Genomic DNA, 19,167 nt, shown 5'->3' on the forward strand with positions numbered 1-19,167 from the left:
TTCAAAAAGTTGCAACAATATTATCGTATTATTAAACATCATCGACGATTACATATTCCCCTTTCGCTAAACAATAATCCTATTTTTTTTTAAACTTGATCAACCGTGTAAATATCATATTAAAAAACATATGTCATTCGGTAAAACCAATGTGTAAAAAATTGAATATTTTTTAAATCGCATTCCCTATCCGAAAGATTGTATGATATAATATCGTGTGATCTTTTGCAGTAAATTCTTTAAAAAATCAACATCGTGATGGCATTTGTTTTATCGAACTTATTTTTCACATTAATTTGTTTTACTGTTTGTTGAACATTTATGTCGTGTATATATTTTTCATTCAAACGATTTTTATATTTGGATAAACACTATAAATAACTCGAACCTAGTAGGTCAGCTATGTTTTTCTGTGGTTGGCAATGTTTATATTTATTATTTTCCTGCCGTTGAGTTTGTTATTCCAGAGAAAATTCGTGTGCCTACATAACATTTAAATATTGAAAACAACTACTTTTAAAAACTATTTCGATATCAAAGTGTAGTTTATTTTTATTTTGTAGACCTGCAGACCTACACATTGAACATACTATGTGGAATTTAAACTATAAGTTTCAAAAATCAGTTCAGGCAAATATTTATTTTGTTTAATAAGAGTTAAAAATCTCAACTTCTAAATTATTTAGTACTTATAATGTAGTATTTAACTTTCAATAAAACGTTTTATTTTTAATATGATACCTGTTTCTATATTTTAATAGGCTGTACATTTTTATGCAAATCTATTCGCATAATATACATTATTATTATAATATATATTTAAATATTGTTGACAAATTTCAACAAAATATTTGATTTAAAATAGTGTGAAAAACGTTCTGATGGCTAACGCGCTATACTGATTACATTCATAAAATACCTAAGATTCATCGTGGTATGTGATTTATAAATTATATACTTTAGGTATAGGTTTAGGCATATAACAATAACAAGACATAACCTTGCCGAATAGCAACCATTGATCGCCCGTGCCATTTAGTTTTACGTTTAAAATATTATATACATCCCATCCGATGTCGTACGATGATAATATACCTATAGGTTACCCACATAGAGTTTCAGACAATCTTCAAATGTCAATACACTCCTATTCTACGATTATGTATTGATTTCTACAATATTATAATATATTGTCGTGTTGGGAATGTGGGACGTAAATAATATGATATAAATACATATATAATGCGTAATATTAACGAGTGTTTTTTATTCGTCCCCTACAGCGGGAAACCAGAAATGCCGAAGGAAAGAAACGTGGGAGAGACTGCAAAGACGACACGCCGATCGTCGGGCGACCATCAAATACACCGAACAACCGGTGTGGGTGCCACCCCCAGAGGAAAATAATATAAGCGACCAATATCATCGTCCGGCGACCCGACCGAATCGGTTGCCTTTGACCAGTGAATCAGAATTTCCGGTGAAAAACGTCGCCTCTTACGAGTTGCCCAGCCCGACAGCTGTTTCGCTGGACGGCGCCGCCGGTGGTGGAGAAGTCAGCCAAGAATTGGCAAGTGCCTGCAAAAGCTCGTCTGCTCCACATCTTATCAAATCCACTCAGACGCTGCCAAGCAGGACCAAATATACCGGCGGATCGGAGGTATTTTTCAAGGTTGTTCGCGAGTGCAGGGCGTTCGGTTAAATGACTTGTGTTTTTTTTCTACTTTAACATGTCAAATACGATACAATAATTACCAAACTAATCAATTGAATATACCTAGTAAAATACTGTAAAATGTAAAAAAAGTATTTGGTTTCAGAGTCAGTTTCAGGGCTTGAATTTTGGAACGGGCAATGGTAAACATTTTTAAAGGGACTTGGATTCAGCTATCAACCAATTTTTTCAGCTGGTTTTCCCTAAATTTTATTATTCAAATTGAAAACTATTGGTTAGTCTTTATAATAAATGTACATACAATTATATACAAAAAAACAAATACCTGTATCAAGTAATAAAATTAAAGTTTGTTTTTGCCTATGTTTCAAATTTGACCACCTGTTGTGGGGTATTTACTTGGATAATGGGTGTCGATCATGACTTAACTCAAATCTAATATTTATCTAGACTGTAAAAAATATTTACTTGTTATTAAAATCATATTATGAGTGTTATAAATTATAATGTAAATAGTTATATAATATTATGGTGAAATAATGAAATAATTGTGTACGAGCAGCCTCTGCAGTGCTCTAAAACCACCAATATTCCATGACTTTTAACTGAACGCCCACGACATTTAATAAAACAAAGAAAATTTGAAAAAATTTGTAACATGCGTTGTGTTTGCTTGTTGTTTAGGAATGGAAACATCCCAAATGTCACTCGGAACGATACTTAGCAGGTAAGCTTTATTATTATTATTGTTATTATTTGTTTGTGTTAAATGTTTAAAACTGCGATATCGTAACAAACTGTGTGGCTGTATATGGGTTGCTCCTCAACGACGCTAAGTCAAAATTTCTCTACGGTTAAACACCTCGATACATTTGTTATCGCGATCCGTAGACGGCTACGGCTTATGTTGTAACGTGACGCTGGCCGATTAGCAGCATAATTTGTATAAATATATATACCTGCCTTGTGCCTACTATGCTTACCACCGCGATAGCCATTATGTGAGACGACACATTAATAATATTGTTATTGCATTATTGCCGTCCAGGTATGTGTACTATTTTATCAGTTTTCTTGCACAGGTATACGTTTTTAGGCCGGTGGAATTTGATGTCAATACTCTTGTATTATAGGCATAACGCGTACACACTACAGATTATAATATTTTATTTTATATCATTGTAAAAAAATTAGTAAGCGCGCGGATCTCTATGTATATAGCCTGTAGTCTGATAGTCTTTAATCTTTAGGTAGGTACTTACTTAATTAATCAAGCCTTTTTTAAAAACATTATTTGTATTCGTTATTTGATGTCATTCGTCTAATTCTGCAAAAGTTGCAAAGTACCTACCACAATTGTTGATATTTGATGATTATTTGTTATTTGGAATACCTACGTATTATGTAAATATAATAATGAATAGTATATTTTATGGAGATGACCAGAGATCCGACAAACTTATATAATAAGCAACTGTTAAATATATCAATTCATAGGCTTAACTTTAAATTATAATAAGACTCTTACTCGATTTACTAACTCGATATCGTGCACGTGGTATACCGTTTATTTTGTTATAATAAATAATAATGAGATAGTCTTATCAAAAATTAAAATTATTAAATAATAAGTACACATTATTTAGATCGTACTACATCTATAATAAAATGCTTATTGTTAAAAATTAAACAACAACAATCAAATAAGAACTCTTTTCTAAAAGAAAAATAAACCGATAACAAAAACAAATATTTGATTAAAATAAAACAAAACATAATCAAATATGTAGATATGGATAGTTTAGGTACGTAATACATTTCCAAGTTCAAAAAAGGTTAGACAAATAGCTTTGTTTTCCAAAAGTGTCAAGTCAAATAATCATTAGGTATTAAAAAAAAAGCTGAATTCCGTTCTTGTCAATCATGCTACGTTCTGAATAATATTTAAAAGTTATAAGTACCTTTTTCAGGAATTATCATTTCAAAATTTCGTTTTTATATAACATTATTTTATGTTATATGTGTATTATTATAAACAATTCGTTTTAAAAATTTCGCAATAATCAATCATAATATCAACTATAATACGTCATTATACTATTATTTTCATACTTAAAATGTCCAATGCATTGTTTATTTATGTAAAAATTATTTTAAGTTAACTTTATCTGTGAGTAAAACTGAATATTCATATGAAAATGTTTAGGCGTATATACTAACAAGGTGTACGATAGAATACAAAAATGCTTCAGAGAGAAAACAATACCCATCTTATTAATTCATACGAAATAAGTTTTAATTATATTCGAGTAAAAAAGGAGTGTTCTGGGATGAATACACATGGTTTATATAAATTATATAGGTTTATACGTGTATAGGTATACACTTGTTAAATACGTAGAGAACGTTTAAAGTAAATCCAAACAATATAATATACTTTGAGTTTACTAAATTAGTGTACAACGATTATTTTTGTTCTCTGTGCTGTATGCGATCCCCTTCTGGAAATATGGGTATGATAATATAATATATTGTCAAGGTATATTTTGTTGTATAATAATTTAATATGTTTGATAACGGCTATGTATTGTATAGCCCTACGCCAGCAAACGTCCACAGTAAAATAATTTCAAACGAGAGATTGTACACACGTATTATATATATAGTGTCGCTGGTAAATTAAAAAACAATCGATGATATACCTATACAATTTAATATTTCATTGTACGTTTACGAATTTGTTTGAATAAGAGATTCCAAATGTCTGTATTTACTCAACTGATGATTAGACCAACAAAGTATGCGCAAACGACAATAATATATTATGGTAGGTACCTACTATACACACAGATAATAATGATATTCAGTAGCGTTTGGCGTAATCATCTGTGCGCTGTACATTTTTTTTAGCGATTGTCGCTATTACGGTGCAGTCACAATTTTTTTTTTATAGTTATACAGTCGTATGTATAATATTAACTGTCACGTTAACTACGTTATAGGTATAGTATTATAATAGTGATAGCAGTGGTTTTGGTGATATTACATAAATAATACTAATAATAGTATACTCAGTATATATAGATTTCGGCGACAACATTTAAACTAGTGGCTAACTAGGTGCCCACCGGTGGTGTGGAGGGTAATATTTTTTTTTTACCGTCGGATTCGGCGTGAACGAATTTTGAACCTTCGCGGCGGCGGCGGCGGCGGCGGCGGTGGGCGTTACGACTGCGCGTGCAGCGATAGGAGTCGCGGCGCGCTTGAGAGAGATAATAATGTAGAAACGTTTGAGCGACAACCGTCCGCGGACCACCTGCAACGGCGTGGCGTGCCGGACGCGATCGAGCACCGAATGTTATGGCCGGCGTCGGCGATAAGTTCGGTTTCAAGTTTTTCCGTAGCGTGAGCGTCAAGTTCGAGAAGCGATGGAAGGTTGGCCGTTCAGAAACTGTTTGGAACAAAATGAGGGAGAAGAAAATCGCAGGTCAGTCATCATCACGGCTATAAATAATACTGTAAAATTACTGGGCCCCCCCCCCCTACTAGGTTTATATAAAATACCCGTCCCCTCCCAACCCACAGTGGAAATGAATACAATATCATTCTGCTTTTAATGACATCTACGATTTTATATTTTATCGCATTGGCATATTTGGCTCGCACATCAATTTATAATGGTACCTTATAACGTTTGTAAACTATACTATACCGTCATTGAATAATTCATTGCTAATATTTTTCAATTACTAATATATTTTATGGTATGTACCTATACCACCGCATAAAAATATATATTAAAACTATAGTATAGGTAGATACTAAACATTATATGAAATAAATTACAATCAAATCGAAGGTCAAATTTCTACAAAACCACCACTTGATATTATTTTTGCTAAAAGACTGCAGAATTGGGGAAGCCGCTGTCTTCGTAATCCGGGGTTACTTTTCTAAGCTTATAGTTAGATATTTTGTATACAAATATCAAAAGTAGGTGGATTGTACATTTTTCCGTTCCGTGCTCGTAAAGTTTTAAAACATAATAAATCGATACTTCAGTATAATATTCATCATGGGTGAAAATGTCGATATTTGAATAGTATGATATACGTACCTATCATAATTTATTATTATCCTGCACTGGGCCGTATACTCAGCCTTGTGTCACTCGACCACCGATTGTCCTCCATATAGGTATGAGATATATTAATATTATAATCAATTCGTTTTTCTGAGAAACGTGTGGTTATTAGAATAATCCGTTTGTATTATTATTATTATTATAATGCGAGTTCTTAAAGATTTATTTGCTTGAACACATTTTACGTAATAGTATACTATACGTGTTTAATCCGCACGCGGATGATAAAATGTCACAACCACGAATGCCGATCATTCTCAGACGGCGTCCGTAAACAATAAAAATTATAAGTCTCCGATTTTAATAATATGATCAAAGTATCAAACTCGATAACGCTTATTATTATTTTTCCTTTGCATTTATTCCAAATTATGTTCGACGTATATAATATTCCAATTTCCAGTGAGAAATTCGGCTTCAATAGACTTGTTAAAAATATGTAGTATTTCTCTCCGGCTGCCCCACGGGCTGTTGATTTTCTCTCGCCTTTTCAGTTGGCTGGTTACAATATTATAATACTATATCGAAATAGCGGAATGATTCAAACGTCGACAGCCGAGTTCAGTCATTTGAATTATACTATATAGTATAAATACCATAAATATATATAATATATATATACACATGTGTGTATTATAGTATGTATATTAATGGCAACAAAATAATTTAAAATACTTGTTTGTACATCGAACTTCTTTATAATCTCCCGATACATATAGGTAGGTACCTTCCTGACTCAAAATTAATTTCATGGATTATAACATACGCTGTTATACTCGATTATTTTGTGTATACATGTACTTTGAAATGTCACTTTAATGACCATAAAGTTATTATAATATAATTAATTTTAAATGTTAAAATGTATAATATTTTTGTGCTTGGAAGTTGTAACTTGTATCTCCACAAATTGTTATCATTGTTGTTTTAAAATAACTTTAAAAATAATTGAAATTCTTAAAAGTAATAATAGGTATGCGAACCAAAAATTAAACAGAAAATTCTCTTAGTTTACTCAAAATCAAACAAAACTTGAATCATTTTAATCGTGTAAGATGATATATATATATTATATTATATATATATGTGTGTATTTACCTTTATAAGGTATGCATTTAATAACAATTGTTATAATAAACGTATAAACACATTTGTTTAAAACTTTGTCCAGCAATTATTATATCTAACAAATAAAAACTCTTTGTAAATAATTTTATAATGCTAAAAATACTTTCAAGTTTCAAGTAATAAAAAACCCATTTGACCTTTTTAGATTCCATTTCTTACTATTATACATAAGTTTTAGTCAATCAGGTCTCAATCTTTATGTGTAAGACTATAGAAAAACAGACTTGACTTAAAGTAATAATTTGTGTACTAGATTTTGTGATTTTATAATTATGTTATTATTTCAATATAATGTCTATGTGTATAAAAAAAGTGTGTCACGAAGGTTGAAATATTACTCTTGATTATATTATTACCTACTATTACCATTAGAAAATAATAAAAATAAACTAGCATTTTCTTTTTGGAGGTAAATACCATATACGTTTTATACAACTCAATATAATATAGGATGAAAAAATTAAAATCGTGTGGCTTATTACAATTTATAAATTCGTATAAAAAACATAAAAAAAGCTTATTTTATGATATAACTTTAAACATTAAATATAAAATAATAATATGTAATTATTTAGGGTATCAATGTAGAATATCATCATTATCTAAAAAATGTTGAAATTGAATAAAATAAAATGGAAAACCGTTAATGGCCTTAGATGAGGAAGCAGAAATTTATAATTTCAAGACCAATAAAAAAAAATGTATAATTATATGATAAAAACAGTAAAACGAAAATAAATTTTCTTTTTCTTATTTTTAGTTCAACAATCTATCAGGTTAATTTTTTATTATACCGTATTTAAAATTGGTCGTTTTCAACATGCATGAGCATAGCATTGTGAAACTGTGAATGACCACCATTTATCTGTCATTAAAAAATATACAGTTTTTAAGATAAATACATTTAATAATTAATGTTTATTTCTTTTTGCCTTTTGAGTCCGCATTATTAGATTTGATTTCGCTATCTGTCTCTTCGACTTTCTCGCGTATCATAATAACTTCAATAATCAATGCAACATTCTACGATTGTGATTGTGAATCATTGGTTGAGTTTTAGGTGTACAAACCCATTTCACATTTCATAAAATATCGAATACTATACGTTGTAGGTAGGAATCTGGCATACCTATACATATTTATTCTTTATCTTAATAATCGTAGTTTTATTTCCGTCTAGACCGTTAATTATAATTAAAACCATTTATACTTTTTTGAACGAATTCCGAACGGTACTGTGGCTATAATATATACAGCTATAGATTTGCAAACCGATTTTCATGCCGTTTTGCATCTAACAGTAAAGCTTTAAGCAAACTAAATTAATAATTAAATTTCGTTTTTGAATTTGAAAAGTCACAAGCAACGGATAGGAGTATTATTAATAATTATTATAATACCAGAAATTGCCTTATCGTTTCAGGCCAAAAACGATGGTATTATAACTACCTGGCCACCTGGGATAAAAATCTGCAGTTAATGTTTTATGCACAAAAATATAGTATTATAGTAATACATATTAATAATATAATTTTGGTGTAAAATCGATGCAGTGATTTTTGCGGGTTTCGCATGACATCGTATACATAATATAAGTAATGAATTTGTTTTTTTTTCTCAAGCAAAATGCATTTATATTTTATATACATTAATTTACATCATAATCACACATAATATAATAAAACAAAAAAGTATGAACGTTGATCTGTGGAGAGTGATTACCACCAAACTGATATCAATCACCATACCTATATATTGACTGATAAATATTATTACCTTATAAGCAATACTCTAAACCAGTGTTTCTCAAACTTTTTGCTATAGCGACCCATACATTTAATCTTTATTGAGTAGCGACCTCCTGCTAAAAAAAATTCTATCATACATTCTACAATACTAGTTGGATTTCACATTATTACTATACAATATAGAGATACCAATTCACGGCTAAAATAACAGTAATCGTAACCACGAGTCGCGATCCATCCAAAAAAAAAATTCACGACTCACTATTGGGTTGCGACCATGGTTTGGGAAACGCTGCTCTAAACTTGTTTTTGTTACTTTATTTTATTTTGTTTTCATGATTTTTTTTCTTTAAATGCACTATGCTATATCGCAAATAATTGTTAATATTATTGACGAGTTCGTATAGTCATTGCTGGGTACTTTTATCTCCCACTCCGACATTTAAATGCAAAATTTTTTTCATTACATACAAGAGAAAAAAATGAAAAATATTAATTACGCGAACGAATTAGTCCATAACGTGTATCAAAGCTGAATAAATTAATGAAATATCGCGTTACTATGCAATATCTGAGTGCCAATATACCTATCTACCTATACACGTATTAATACTTGAGTTCTGGGGATACAATTCTCACAGTCCTGATATAGTATTTAATTTTTTTTTACTTAAATAGTTTATAATATCCACCGTGTTGTTCAGGTATATAATATAATTATGTTTCACTCTTGTAAATGTTAGATTTTCAAGTTGCATATTATCTTACTATTTTATACATATACTAATTATACTACCACTATACTTACATATTGTAGAAAGATATTACTACATAATTATTATTTATTATTAAGTATGTAATACAGAGTGCATTTATTTGTGTGTACGTCTTTTTCGGAAAATCGACAAATTTAAATCAATTGTACATTTGCTGTCTACGTCATTCATAAATCTTAAAAAAAACCAGTTAAATAATTGATAGACATCGGTCCAACCTATATAATCCATACGCAAAAGATAATGTTTTTTGGCAACTATTTTATACACATTTAATTTCACATAAGTTATACCAAAAAAAAGTTATACTAATCTTTAAGTGACTGCTGATAAAGCCGGTTAATTCAAAATTGTGTTGATTATAGTAGGTATACCTATAGAGTTTAATAGGTATAGGTAGTAATTATTGTACATTATGATCATAATATTACTTCGTAATAACTATAGCAATGACTATTGATAAATATCTTGTAGCGTCAGTTATTTAGACAGTTTGTGTTAATAAGACTACAGCTATAAAAAAGGTTTTAAAATTTGGCATAGTATTATATAGCTACTGAGTATGCAACATACGGTTTCAATCGATGCTAATTCCCCTAAATATACAATTCCACGTACCCAATATAATATTATATAATATATTTTAAAAGCAACGAGAAGGAAATTTTGAATATTAAACTAAAAGTTTTACATCATTCCCTTTGGGGCTTTGGACATCACTCTGCATGTTTATGTTACATGACGTACGATATCTATGTATATATGAGCGCTGTGTTTGTTCATAGTATTATTATAGAGCTCATAAAATATTCATTAAGACGGAATTAATAAAATACGAATGATAAACACGATGTGGTGGTTTAATAAAGTTTTTGAATTAAATAATTATCATGTTATATTATGATCATTAACAAAAAATTCCAGACAAACCATAATAATAATGCATTAAAACAGTTTATCAATGTTCATTTTTATTTTAATTAAAAACAAACCTTTTTTAGAAATTAATACAATATGTAGTGACATTTCCGGAAAAATACCCTAAAATGTTATATTATGGTTGAGTATTACTATACTACGATTTCTATATTCTCCACAGTGTATTATTGCCTATTGGCATAGTACACAACGTTATTTTCATTTCCTAAAATAATAATAACACCTCCTTATGCAATATCGTGATAACCAATAAGTGATGACGAAGTAGTAATGACACGTAGTCATACCTACTGTATAATAACTGTGTTTTGAGGAAATGTTTCTATAAGTTGTCGTAATCCATTATATTTAAAATAATAATTATGTAACTAGGTATATAATAGCTACTGTAGTAGTAGCCATTATAACATTGTTGAGTATGATTTTTTCACTTTTAGTGAGATTTCTTTAGGTTACGTTCTAATGTTAAAATACACGCAAAGTAATATAAACAAACTGATTGAAAGGATTCTCGCCTCTCGTTGTGTTTATTATTCGAGCATTCAATAGAACCAATAAAACGAAGATGCCGTTTATACGTCAATTAATTAAGCAAATAATGTATAGGTAGTGGATGTGTACTTTAAACTCGTCAATACAAATAGATACTTTGTATTGTGTAGGTAATGTGTTGGAGTCGCTGTTTGCTATGGGTAACAATATATTCTTTATTTTTTGTTTCATATTAATATACGGTAAAACTGTTAAATATTTAGTCGGATTATTATTTTACGCAAGCTTATATATATATATAGGTAGTGTCACTAATGGTATATTCTTACTCACATTGTACCTGTGTCTAAAATCTCACGACATCATCCGTCATCGCTTACGGTTAATGGTGATTGCGCTGATTTGAACAGATTGTGCATTTCAAATAAATAAAAAATAAATAAGATTATTATTATAATTTATGAACCCACGTGTATGTAAATTATTTTTTAAGCTCTCGTTTTTAAATACACCCATGTATACCTATAATCAATATACTTCAACTTGAACAGTCGGCCAACAGACACTGATATTATTATCTTATAAGTTGCATTAGAATATTCTAAGCAAACTCAGAACTGCAGCAGTGATATACTCGACTCGAAATGTTATGCACAATATCGCCACGTATCGCGTAAGCTGCAGGCGAAAATAGGTGTGAATAATATATATATCACCGGCGGCGGTCATTTGAATAATACTGCATTAATCGTCGCGTAGAGTGTGTCAGGTATAGTAAAGATCTTATACACTTTAATAATATTATAATAGTATACATAATAATATATGTTATTCGTGAACGGGGACCGGTTTCGGAAAAAACCTGATCATCTAAGTGAGTCATTTCGGATGATTTGCGCAAAAATAATAACAACAGTCACAAACACACTAATCATCGCTGCTGCAGTATTATTATTCGACCGACTTTTTTTCAGGTACTTTTTACGTGTTTCGAATACTGAATATAATAATTATGTAGAGTTTTGTTCGATTTTCAAATAATTGTTAGTTTCTTTGGACGTCGCTAAATATTATTTATGTACATAGGTACTTACGTCGATTTAACTGTGCAAAAAACTTAGGGCAGTGTGAGACTTGTTTGAAAAAATTATCGGTGCTGTAGGTACAGTATTAATTACATCGTATGCAAAAAAACTAAAAGCATGCACACCCGTGTACCACACTCAATTTTCCATCCTCATGTGTTAATGTATGATATTACGGTTTATAATATTATTATCACGGGAAGTATAATACTTACGGTCAGTATAGAATATCAGCTAAAGCTAATCTTAAAAGACTATGTGGTAAGGCTATGTGTCATTAAACGTCATCCGATATCGAGGGCTTAAGACTTTGAAATAAGCCAGCCTCGGGTACGTAAAATATATGAATTCGAGTTGTTATTGTTCGAACGATATAAACGGCGCTTTATTCTAAAATTCTTTGAAGACATTCGAGATCTGTGATTTCCTAATTGAATAAAAATACTGTTTATCTCGCGTATTATACTGCGTAACAAGACCACTGAGGTTTTATATACAATATATGTATTATGTATACATATATAAACCTATGACATAATAATAATTCGTTTTATTCGAGTACCTACTGCATCGTGTTTTTTTCTTCAGCATGTCTCATCATATTTTCCATAAAATCTACATATTATAACTATCGTATTACATAAGTGCTTAATATATTTAATTGTACCTATCCACCTACCTACGTTATTAATTTATTATTACAATCACAGCAATTATAATTGTAAAAAAAAGGAGAAACCACAATGGAGCTATAATATTATAATAACATTGCAACGTGTTTACAGCACATACATTATACCTATATAGAAAGTATACATTTCTTGCATCACTCGAAACAATAACAAATGCATAGACGATGGATACTGCGAAATCGACAGTGTACCTACCTATTTATTATTTTTCATATTATTCCATTATCCTTACTACCGTTTATCTAAAAAAAAATCGTCTCCCAACAATGTGGGTCAGTGATTCGAATGTGCAGCGTATTAGAATGAGCGCGATGGACGTCTTCTCCGATATAGTATAATGATATAAATCAGATGACCGTTCCCTCAGTAAAAACGATCGCAAGCCACCCACCCGGGACAATGCAGCATGCGACCCCCCGACGGTGTATATAGGTATTTCCATTGTTTGCTCATCATTATTATAAAATATTATATGATATTGGGTCGGAGATGCCGAAAAAATAATATCCACCCGCACCGGGGAGTTGTAAAATAAAGGGCGAGCACCGCGTTTGTCAACCTCTAACGTTTGGTATATTACTGCGGACGGTCCCCTCCACTGTATTATTATCGGTTATCGCTACATTCTGGATACGTTACTGGCGCCAAGTCCGGTCATCGGGAGACCCGCTGGTGCAGCAGATACCGATCTGAGGGCTGAAATAATAATAATAATATTATGCACCACAGCGGCAGGTATAAAGACGCGTGTATATATTTTTATTATTATTATTATTATTACAGGCATATGATATGAGATATCCCGTCCGATGACGCCACGAAAGACGTGCGCGCAATGTTTTCGTCTTCGGCAGGACATGACAGTAACGCCGCGCCGCGTTTGTATCTATGTACCTCGCCGCGGTCCATTATAACATAGGTTCGGGTTACGTCTTTTGCGTGAGCAATAAAACGTAAATAATATAATATAATGTATTATACATGTCGTAAATCGATTTCTGACGTGTTTCTTCTGTAAACGACGACCCTAGTACCCTACACATGTGGTCGTCGTCGTAATAGCTATTATTCCTATACTACGTTAAGCCCATCGTAAAATTGTTTTTAAAAATATTTTGCTTTTGCGCACCAGTCATATATTATTAGTACTAAGAAACTTCCTCTGAAATACAGTCGTCTACGCAATTGTTAGTACAAAACTTCTAGTGTACAAAAATTTACTCAAACTATAATATTCAGAGTTTTAAACGTATAATTGCACTCGCGAAATTAATGAACGATCCTCATTCCTGTGTATTTTATTATACATTTATACTAAATTTTTTTTAATGACATTTTAACAGAAGTTATTGTATCACAACTGTTATTTAAAGAGAAACAAAATACAAGAAAAAAATAAATAAAAATAACAGAATCAAACGAATTTATAAATGTAATACATACGAATTTAAAACTTATAACAATAAACAAAGAAGCCAAATGTTTTTATAAGATATAGGTACCCGGACATGTTCTTCCGTGGGGCCCATTTTTTTTGAAGAATAAATAAATATAAAAATAAGTAAATAAATACCGCAACCGCCTTACAGATTCTCATACAAATCATATCTAAAGCTCTAACCAAAATACATTTTGGGCTTCTTTTACAAATTTACAATACCGGGTATAGGTATATATAGTCCTCTCATATAAGACATTTGAAAGGAAGTGGTGTCGTGACCTTTTACTAGAATGAATACATTAATTGTGTACTTTTAGGTTAGGTTTAGAAAATGTTATCAATGGTTTCTTTTATACATTATTTTATACTTTTTATTCACAGATTATATTTTTGTTTAATTTTAGCCTAGTATATTGTTGTTGTGTCAAATGATACAGATCTTATATTAATTATTTTAAAAATAAAACTAAATTCAAATAAATATTTACATCCGCGGATTGTTACGAAAATAATCTAATAAATTCTGCAGTACAATAATAGTAAAAATCTATCAATTATCACAACCCAATATTTGATTTAAAAGGGTTCGGGAGGGAGGGGTGTGAAAAATAACATTTTAAAGTGCTTATGTACCTATAATAAGTTATCATTTAATATTTTACACTGTTCATAAGACACTATAAGAGACTAGTATATAAATATATAAATATCTGAATTCCGGGAATCGATGAGCTATGGGTAATATTATTAATATTGTTATTGTTACTCGTCAAGCATCATCGGCGGTATAATGATAATTACTAATTAGTGATAACAGCTGTAGATACCTACATAATGATTAAAAATGCAATAAATAAAGCGCTTCAACATTGTCAATCTTCATCTGGTTTTTTGTTCAAGATTTTTTTCTACTTTCGCGAAACGCTTCCGTGCTTGCCATTTTTTTCGCCTGTTCCAGTCACCGCGGTTCGTAGCACGGTAAATGGGTCGGTTTACCCTGATTATGGCTATTTTCTTTTAGTTTCACACTTCTTCATTGTGAACAATAAAATAATTATAATTATATAACAATACAATATTAACCGTTCGAAACGCAACGATGCCACGCACGTTTATATAAAAAGAAAAATTAAAATCGGCCTGTTGCTCGTTTATTTTTAAAACTCGTCGCCTGTGTAATATATAATATATATTATTATACTTATATTTGTGTACAGAATGGTCCATTCAACTGCAGAAATGAACCACACTAGTTTTCGCTTCACATTTGTTATTTAATTTCGGCCAAGCTATGTTTTTCTACATAGCACTTTATTTTATGATAGACAATTGACAACGCTAAATGTTTGCAATCCAAATTGATTTTTCATGTATTTTTAAATGGCGATTCGTTAAATACACCAACAAAAATTGTTCTTGAAATGTCAACGTCGAAAAGATACATTTCTTTTCCATTATTGAGTATTCAAAGATTGGATAAGAGTGGAATAACTTGGCTGACGCAAGGGTCTATCAATATTTTTTCTGAAAACTTTGAACTCAAAACAAATACAAATAAAAATTCGTTCATCATTTAATATTTTCAATTTTTATTCAAAAAAGTAAATTCTGCAAAATTAGCAATTCATTACTCGATCAACAGAAAATTATACTATTTTACTAATTACATTGATTTTTTTTTGCATATTGCTTATACGCACAGACTAACATGTTAGCCCGTGCTTATACTCAATAATATATATACCTATTACCTATATTGTAAACCCCTCAGACCACATAATATTGCACAGTGTGTGTGGTAGCTGCGGGATTCATATGTTTTCCATAAGATTTTTTTTGTAAATCGAGTAACGACGACCAATGATCAGACTTCAATAATTGAGTAAAGCACGTCAAGTGGATCACTCTGTATACCGTGTGTCACGTTCACTGCACAGCGAATACTGCTACAATTATAACATGCGACCGCTGTCGTGGTTGTAGTGCGCGAAGTGTGCAACAAACGGGCACCGACTGGTCGTCGGGGGAGAGAAAAAAATAATAATTACAATACACGCACGTGCCGCACTATGTTGCAGGTAACCGGAGAGTATTTATATTAAATTATATTTATTACGGCTTCGTGTAACCATTATAATAATGTTTATGGGCATAAACTGTATATGTATATACACAATACATTATCGTCTTCGAAGCATTATAATTATTATACATAGGTGACAGGCGCCCTTAATGTTTTGTTTTTATTTTTATTATTCGCTGTGGATTGGGTCACCACGTGCACTGCTGTGAGCAGGTCGATATATTATACATCGATCTGATCGACGATCAAATAGATCACACAGATCTGTCGATTATCGTGAACGACGACGATGATCAAAATCTAGGGTTATATCGGTTTAACTATTCATAAATTATAGGAGGTAAGCGAGTATGAGCCACGACGGGGGCCTCATTTTCTTTCTAAACCGTGAAGCCAATCTTATTATAACTCTTCGCTATTATATTATAAGATTTTATTTTCGCAGTTCCTTGTAAACATTTACCAATATCCCGACGACACGACGTGAAATTTTCTTTTTTTTTTTTTTGGTCGTAAAATATATGGAGTTGACAAAAACCTGCAACCGTATCGCATATACACCGTCGTTTACTTGTATAATGTTACACCCGTCGAAATTCTAAAACAGTTTCGTAAATGACGTACGTTGGCGTAGACGTTACACTCGCAACACTATAATAGTAGCGGCCCCATCTGGTATTTCTGCAGGATCGGCATCAATACTCTAATAATATTTTGACGTTTAAAAGTAAAATTAATCGATTGCGATATAGTATCGTATTGAATTACTCTACTGTAAAACTTATATGGGACAACAGAAGTATAATTTATATTATTTATACCGTGCTATTGAATTGATTTTACAAAAACTTGAATTTGAGAAAAAACGTACCTATAAAATAAATTACCTGGATATACACCGAATTATAGTATATACATAATATATATGTAGTGTCAAATGGAGTAACCGACCTGTTTCCTATAATAATTCAATTATTCGAATTTTAATTTTTTTAATTTCTTGTAAATAGGTTATTATAGAGAGCCAGAGAGGCCATATTTCAGATACTTGAAATGTTATACCTTTTAAGAAATTTCCCGTATGGTTGTGCCATATAATACTTATTTTTTATTAATGAAAAATCATGTAAATTGTAAAGCTGGAAAATTTTGCTACAATGTGTGCACCTCAATCAAGATTTGAACGATTGTAATTTCTAAGTTCTTATACTTTATTGTCTAAGTACGTTGATGTGATAGTAAATGTATTATTAATAGTTTTACATAAAAACACATATTGTATTAGTTATTCTAGGACCTATTTATTAAACTCAGAATATTTTTATATATGTATAGTAAAATTTTAAAATCTAACCGAACTATCGCCGACCGGTTAACTATAAGTTTTAAACTGATTCGTCTATACCTACCACAATAAGACCGGCCATAGGGTTAAATAATCATATATATATTATTATATTGTATTCGATGTTCTTACATATTATATTGCGTAACAATATTATAACGCCTTTGGAAAAATATTTTACGGTGGTTACAGAATACAGTGATGATATGAATATATCACCTCTATAGTAACACTGTGGATGTCAGTCGTAAGAGAAAAGGGTTCCGATTCCATTCTTTTTGGGTGCGTCAGTCGTGTGAACAATGATTTCGAATGCGGTTTTCTCGTGTCTTTTTAAATAACCGTTTTACACTCATGTACCTACTATGTTACTATAATACGCAATGTGCATTGTGATTTACAACAGGCGAGCAGGGAACCCGTCCTCGTGACCTTGCCAAGGACCCGCACCCTCCGCCGCGCACACATCACAATGTATAATATAATGTAGTGTATTATAAAAGGGGGTTGTTACACAATACAATAACATTCGGGACGCATTCCACTGCCAACGACCGACAATCTGATCGGCCGGTGTTCTCTTCCCGAAAATGCTCCTTCTATATCAACCCAACGCAATCCCCGGCATAATAATATTATGTACAGCAATATAATATGTTATCACATCCACCCGTGTAAATATCTTACGCATGTAAAACAGCACAAAAATACGTGTCGATCTCCGTACTCGATTCTCAAACGAAATGGTTATGTGGGTGGTGGAAGGGGGAAAATTCGACGATATTCTATCAAAATATATTAAAATATTATTTATTTAAAGTAACAAAATATTCGATTTAGTATCAGGCACTCGTATATTTAGGTCTACCTACCTGTACCTATATATGTACTTGCACTCGACAAACAAATACCGTAAGCTAGTTATTATTATTATTATTGTTGTTTTTATTACAAACGGCAGTCGTTTAATAATTGTTTACAAATTGCACAATTTTATTTATTTTGTCTATCGGGGGACGTTTCGAGAAATAAAATAATGTTATCATAACCCGATATATCAAGGCGCTCCTTAATTTGCAATTTATTGCGATAATATGCTGCAATGTGTATAATGTAATTTGAGAGTATATTATTTTATTATCAAATATGTATAGGAGTTCAAATTAAAAAAATCGTTTTTTCGTGTTTACATAACCTATATAATAGAATTCTATACCGTTTAAAGTGCGCGAACGTCTTCGGAATCGGAGGTTAGCAGCTGTTATCGTTCTGCAATCTGTATTCTGTATCACTAAAATCAGGAGACTATTAGGATCTATAATATCGCGTAATACTATCTGAGCGCATTAAGAGATTCCGGTCGATTTATCTGAATTTTTATTTCAAACAGATATCTCTTTTAATCTCTGTCCAGTTCGAAAAAAAAAACATATATATATAAAAGATAATATTGACTCGCTATGGGTGAGGTCGCATTCGAGCGTACGATATCTATCGACTCGGCGACTCGGATAACGCCGGGGCGAAAAACCATTACGTTTATATTATCTTCCGTATAGTGGGTGAGCTGCGGTGGCGGCGGTCTCGCGCTGGGTTCGTTATGGGACCGATTAAAGATT

The 19,167-nt window shown here is 31.3% G+C and overlaps 1 protein-coding gene across 1 annotated transcript in view; it reads left to right on the forward strand.

The window, feature by feature from the left end:
• Nucleotides 1-19,167, forward strand: part of LOC111032558 (rho GTPase-activating protein 7) — a 109,680-nt gene that overhangs the window by 38,516 nt on the left and 51,997 nt on the right. The window contains exons 7-8 of the mRNA XM_022312936.1: nucleotides 1,284-1,660; nucleotides 2,360-2,402. Of these exons, the coding sequence (XP_022168628.1) occupies nucleotides 1,284-1,660; nucleotides 2,360-2,402 (420 nt within the window). The remainder of the gene's footprint in view (nucleotides 1-1,283; nucleotides 1,661-2,359; nucleotides 2,403-19,167) is intronic.

This window comes from Myzus persicae, unplaced genomic scaffold, assembly GCF_001856785.1.
Source record: "Myzus persicae strain clone G006 unplaced genomic scaffold, MPER_G0061.0, whole genome shotgun sequence".
In the NCBI taxonomy this organism is placed as follows: domain Eukaryota; kingdom Metazoa; phylum Arthropoda; class Insecta; order Hemiptera; family Aphididae; genus Myzus; species Myzus persicae.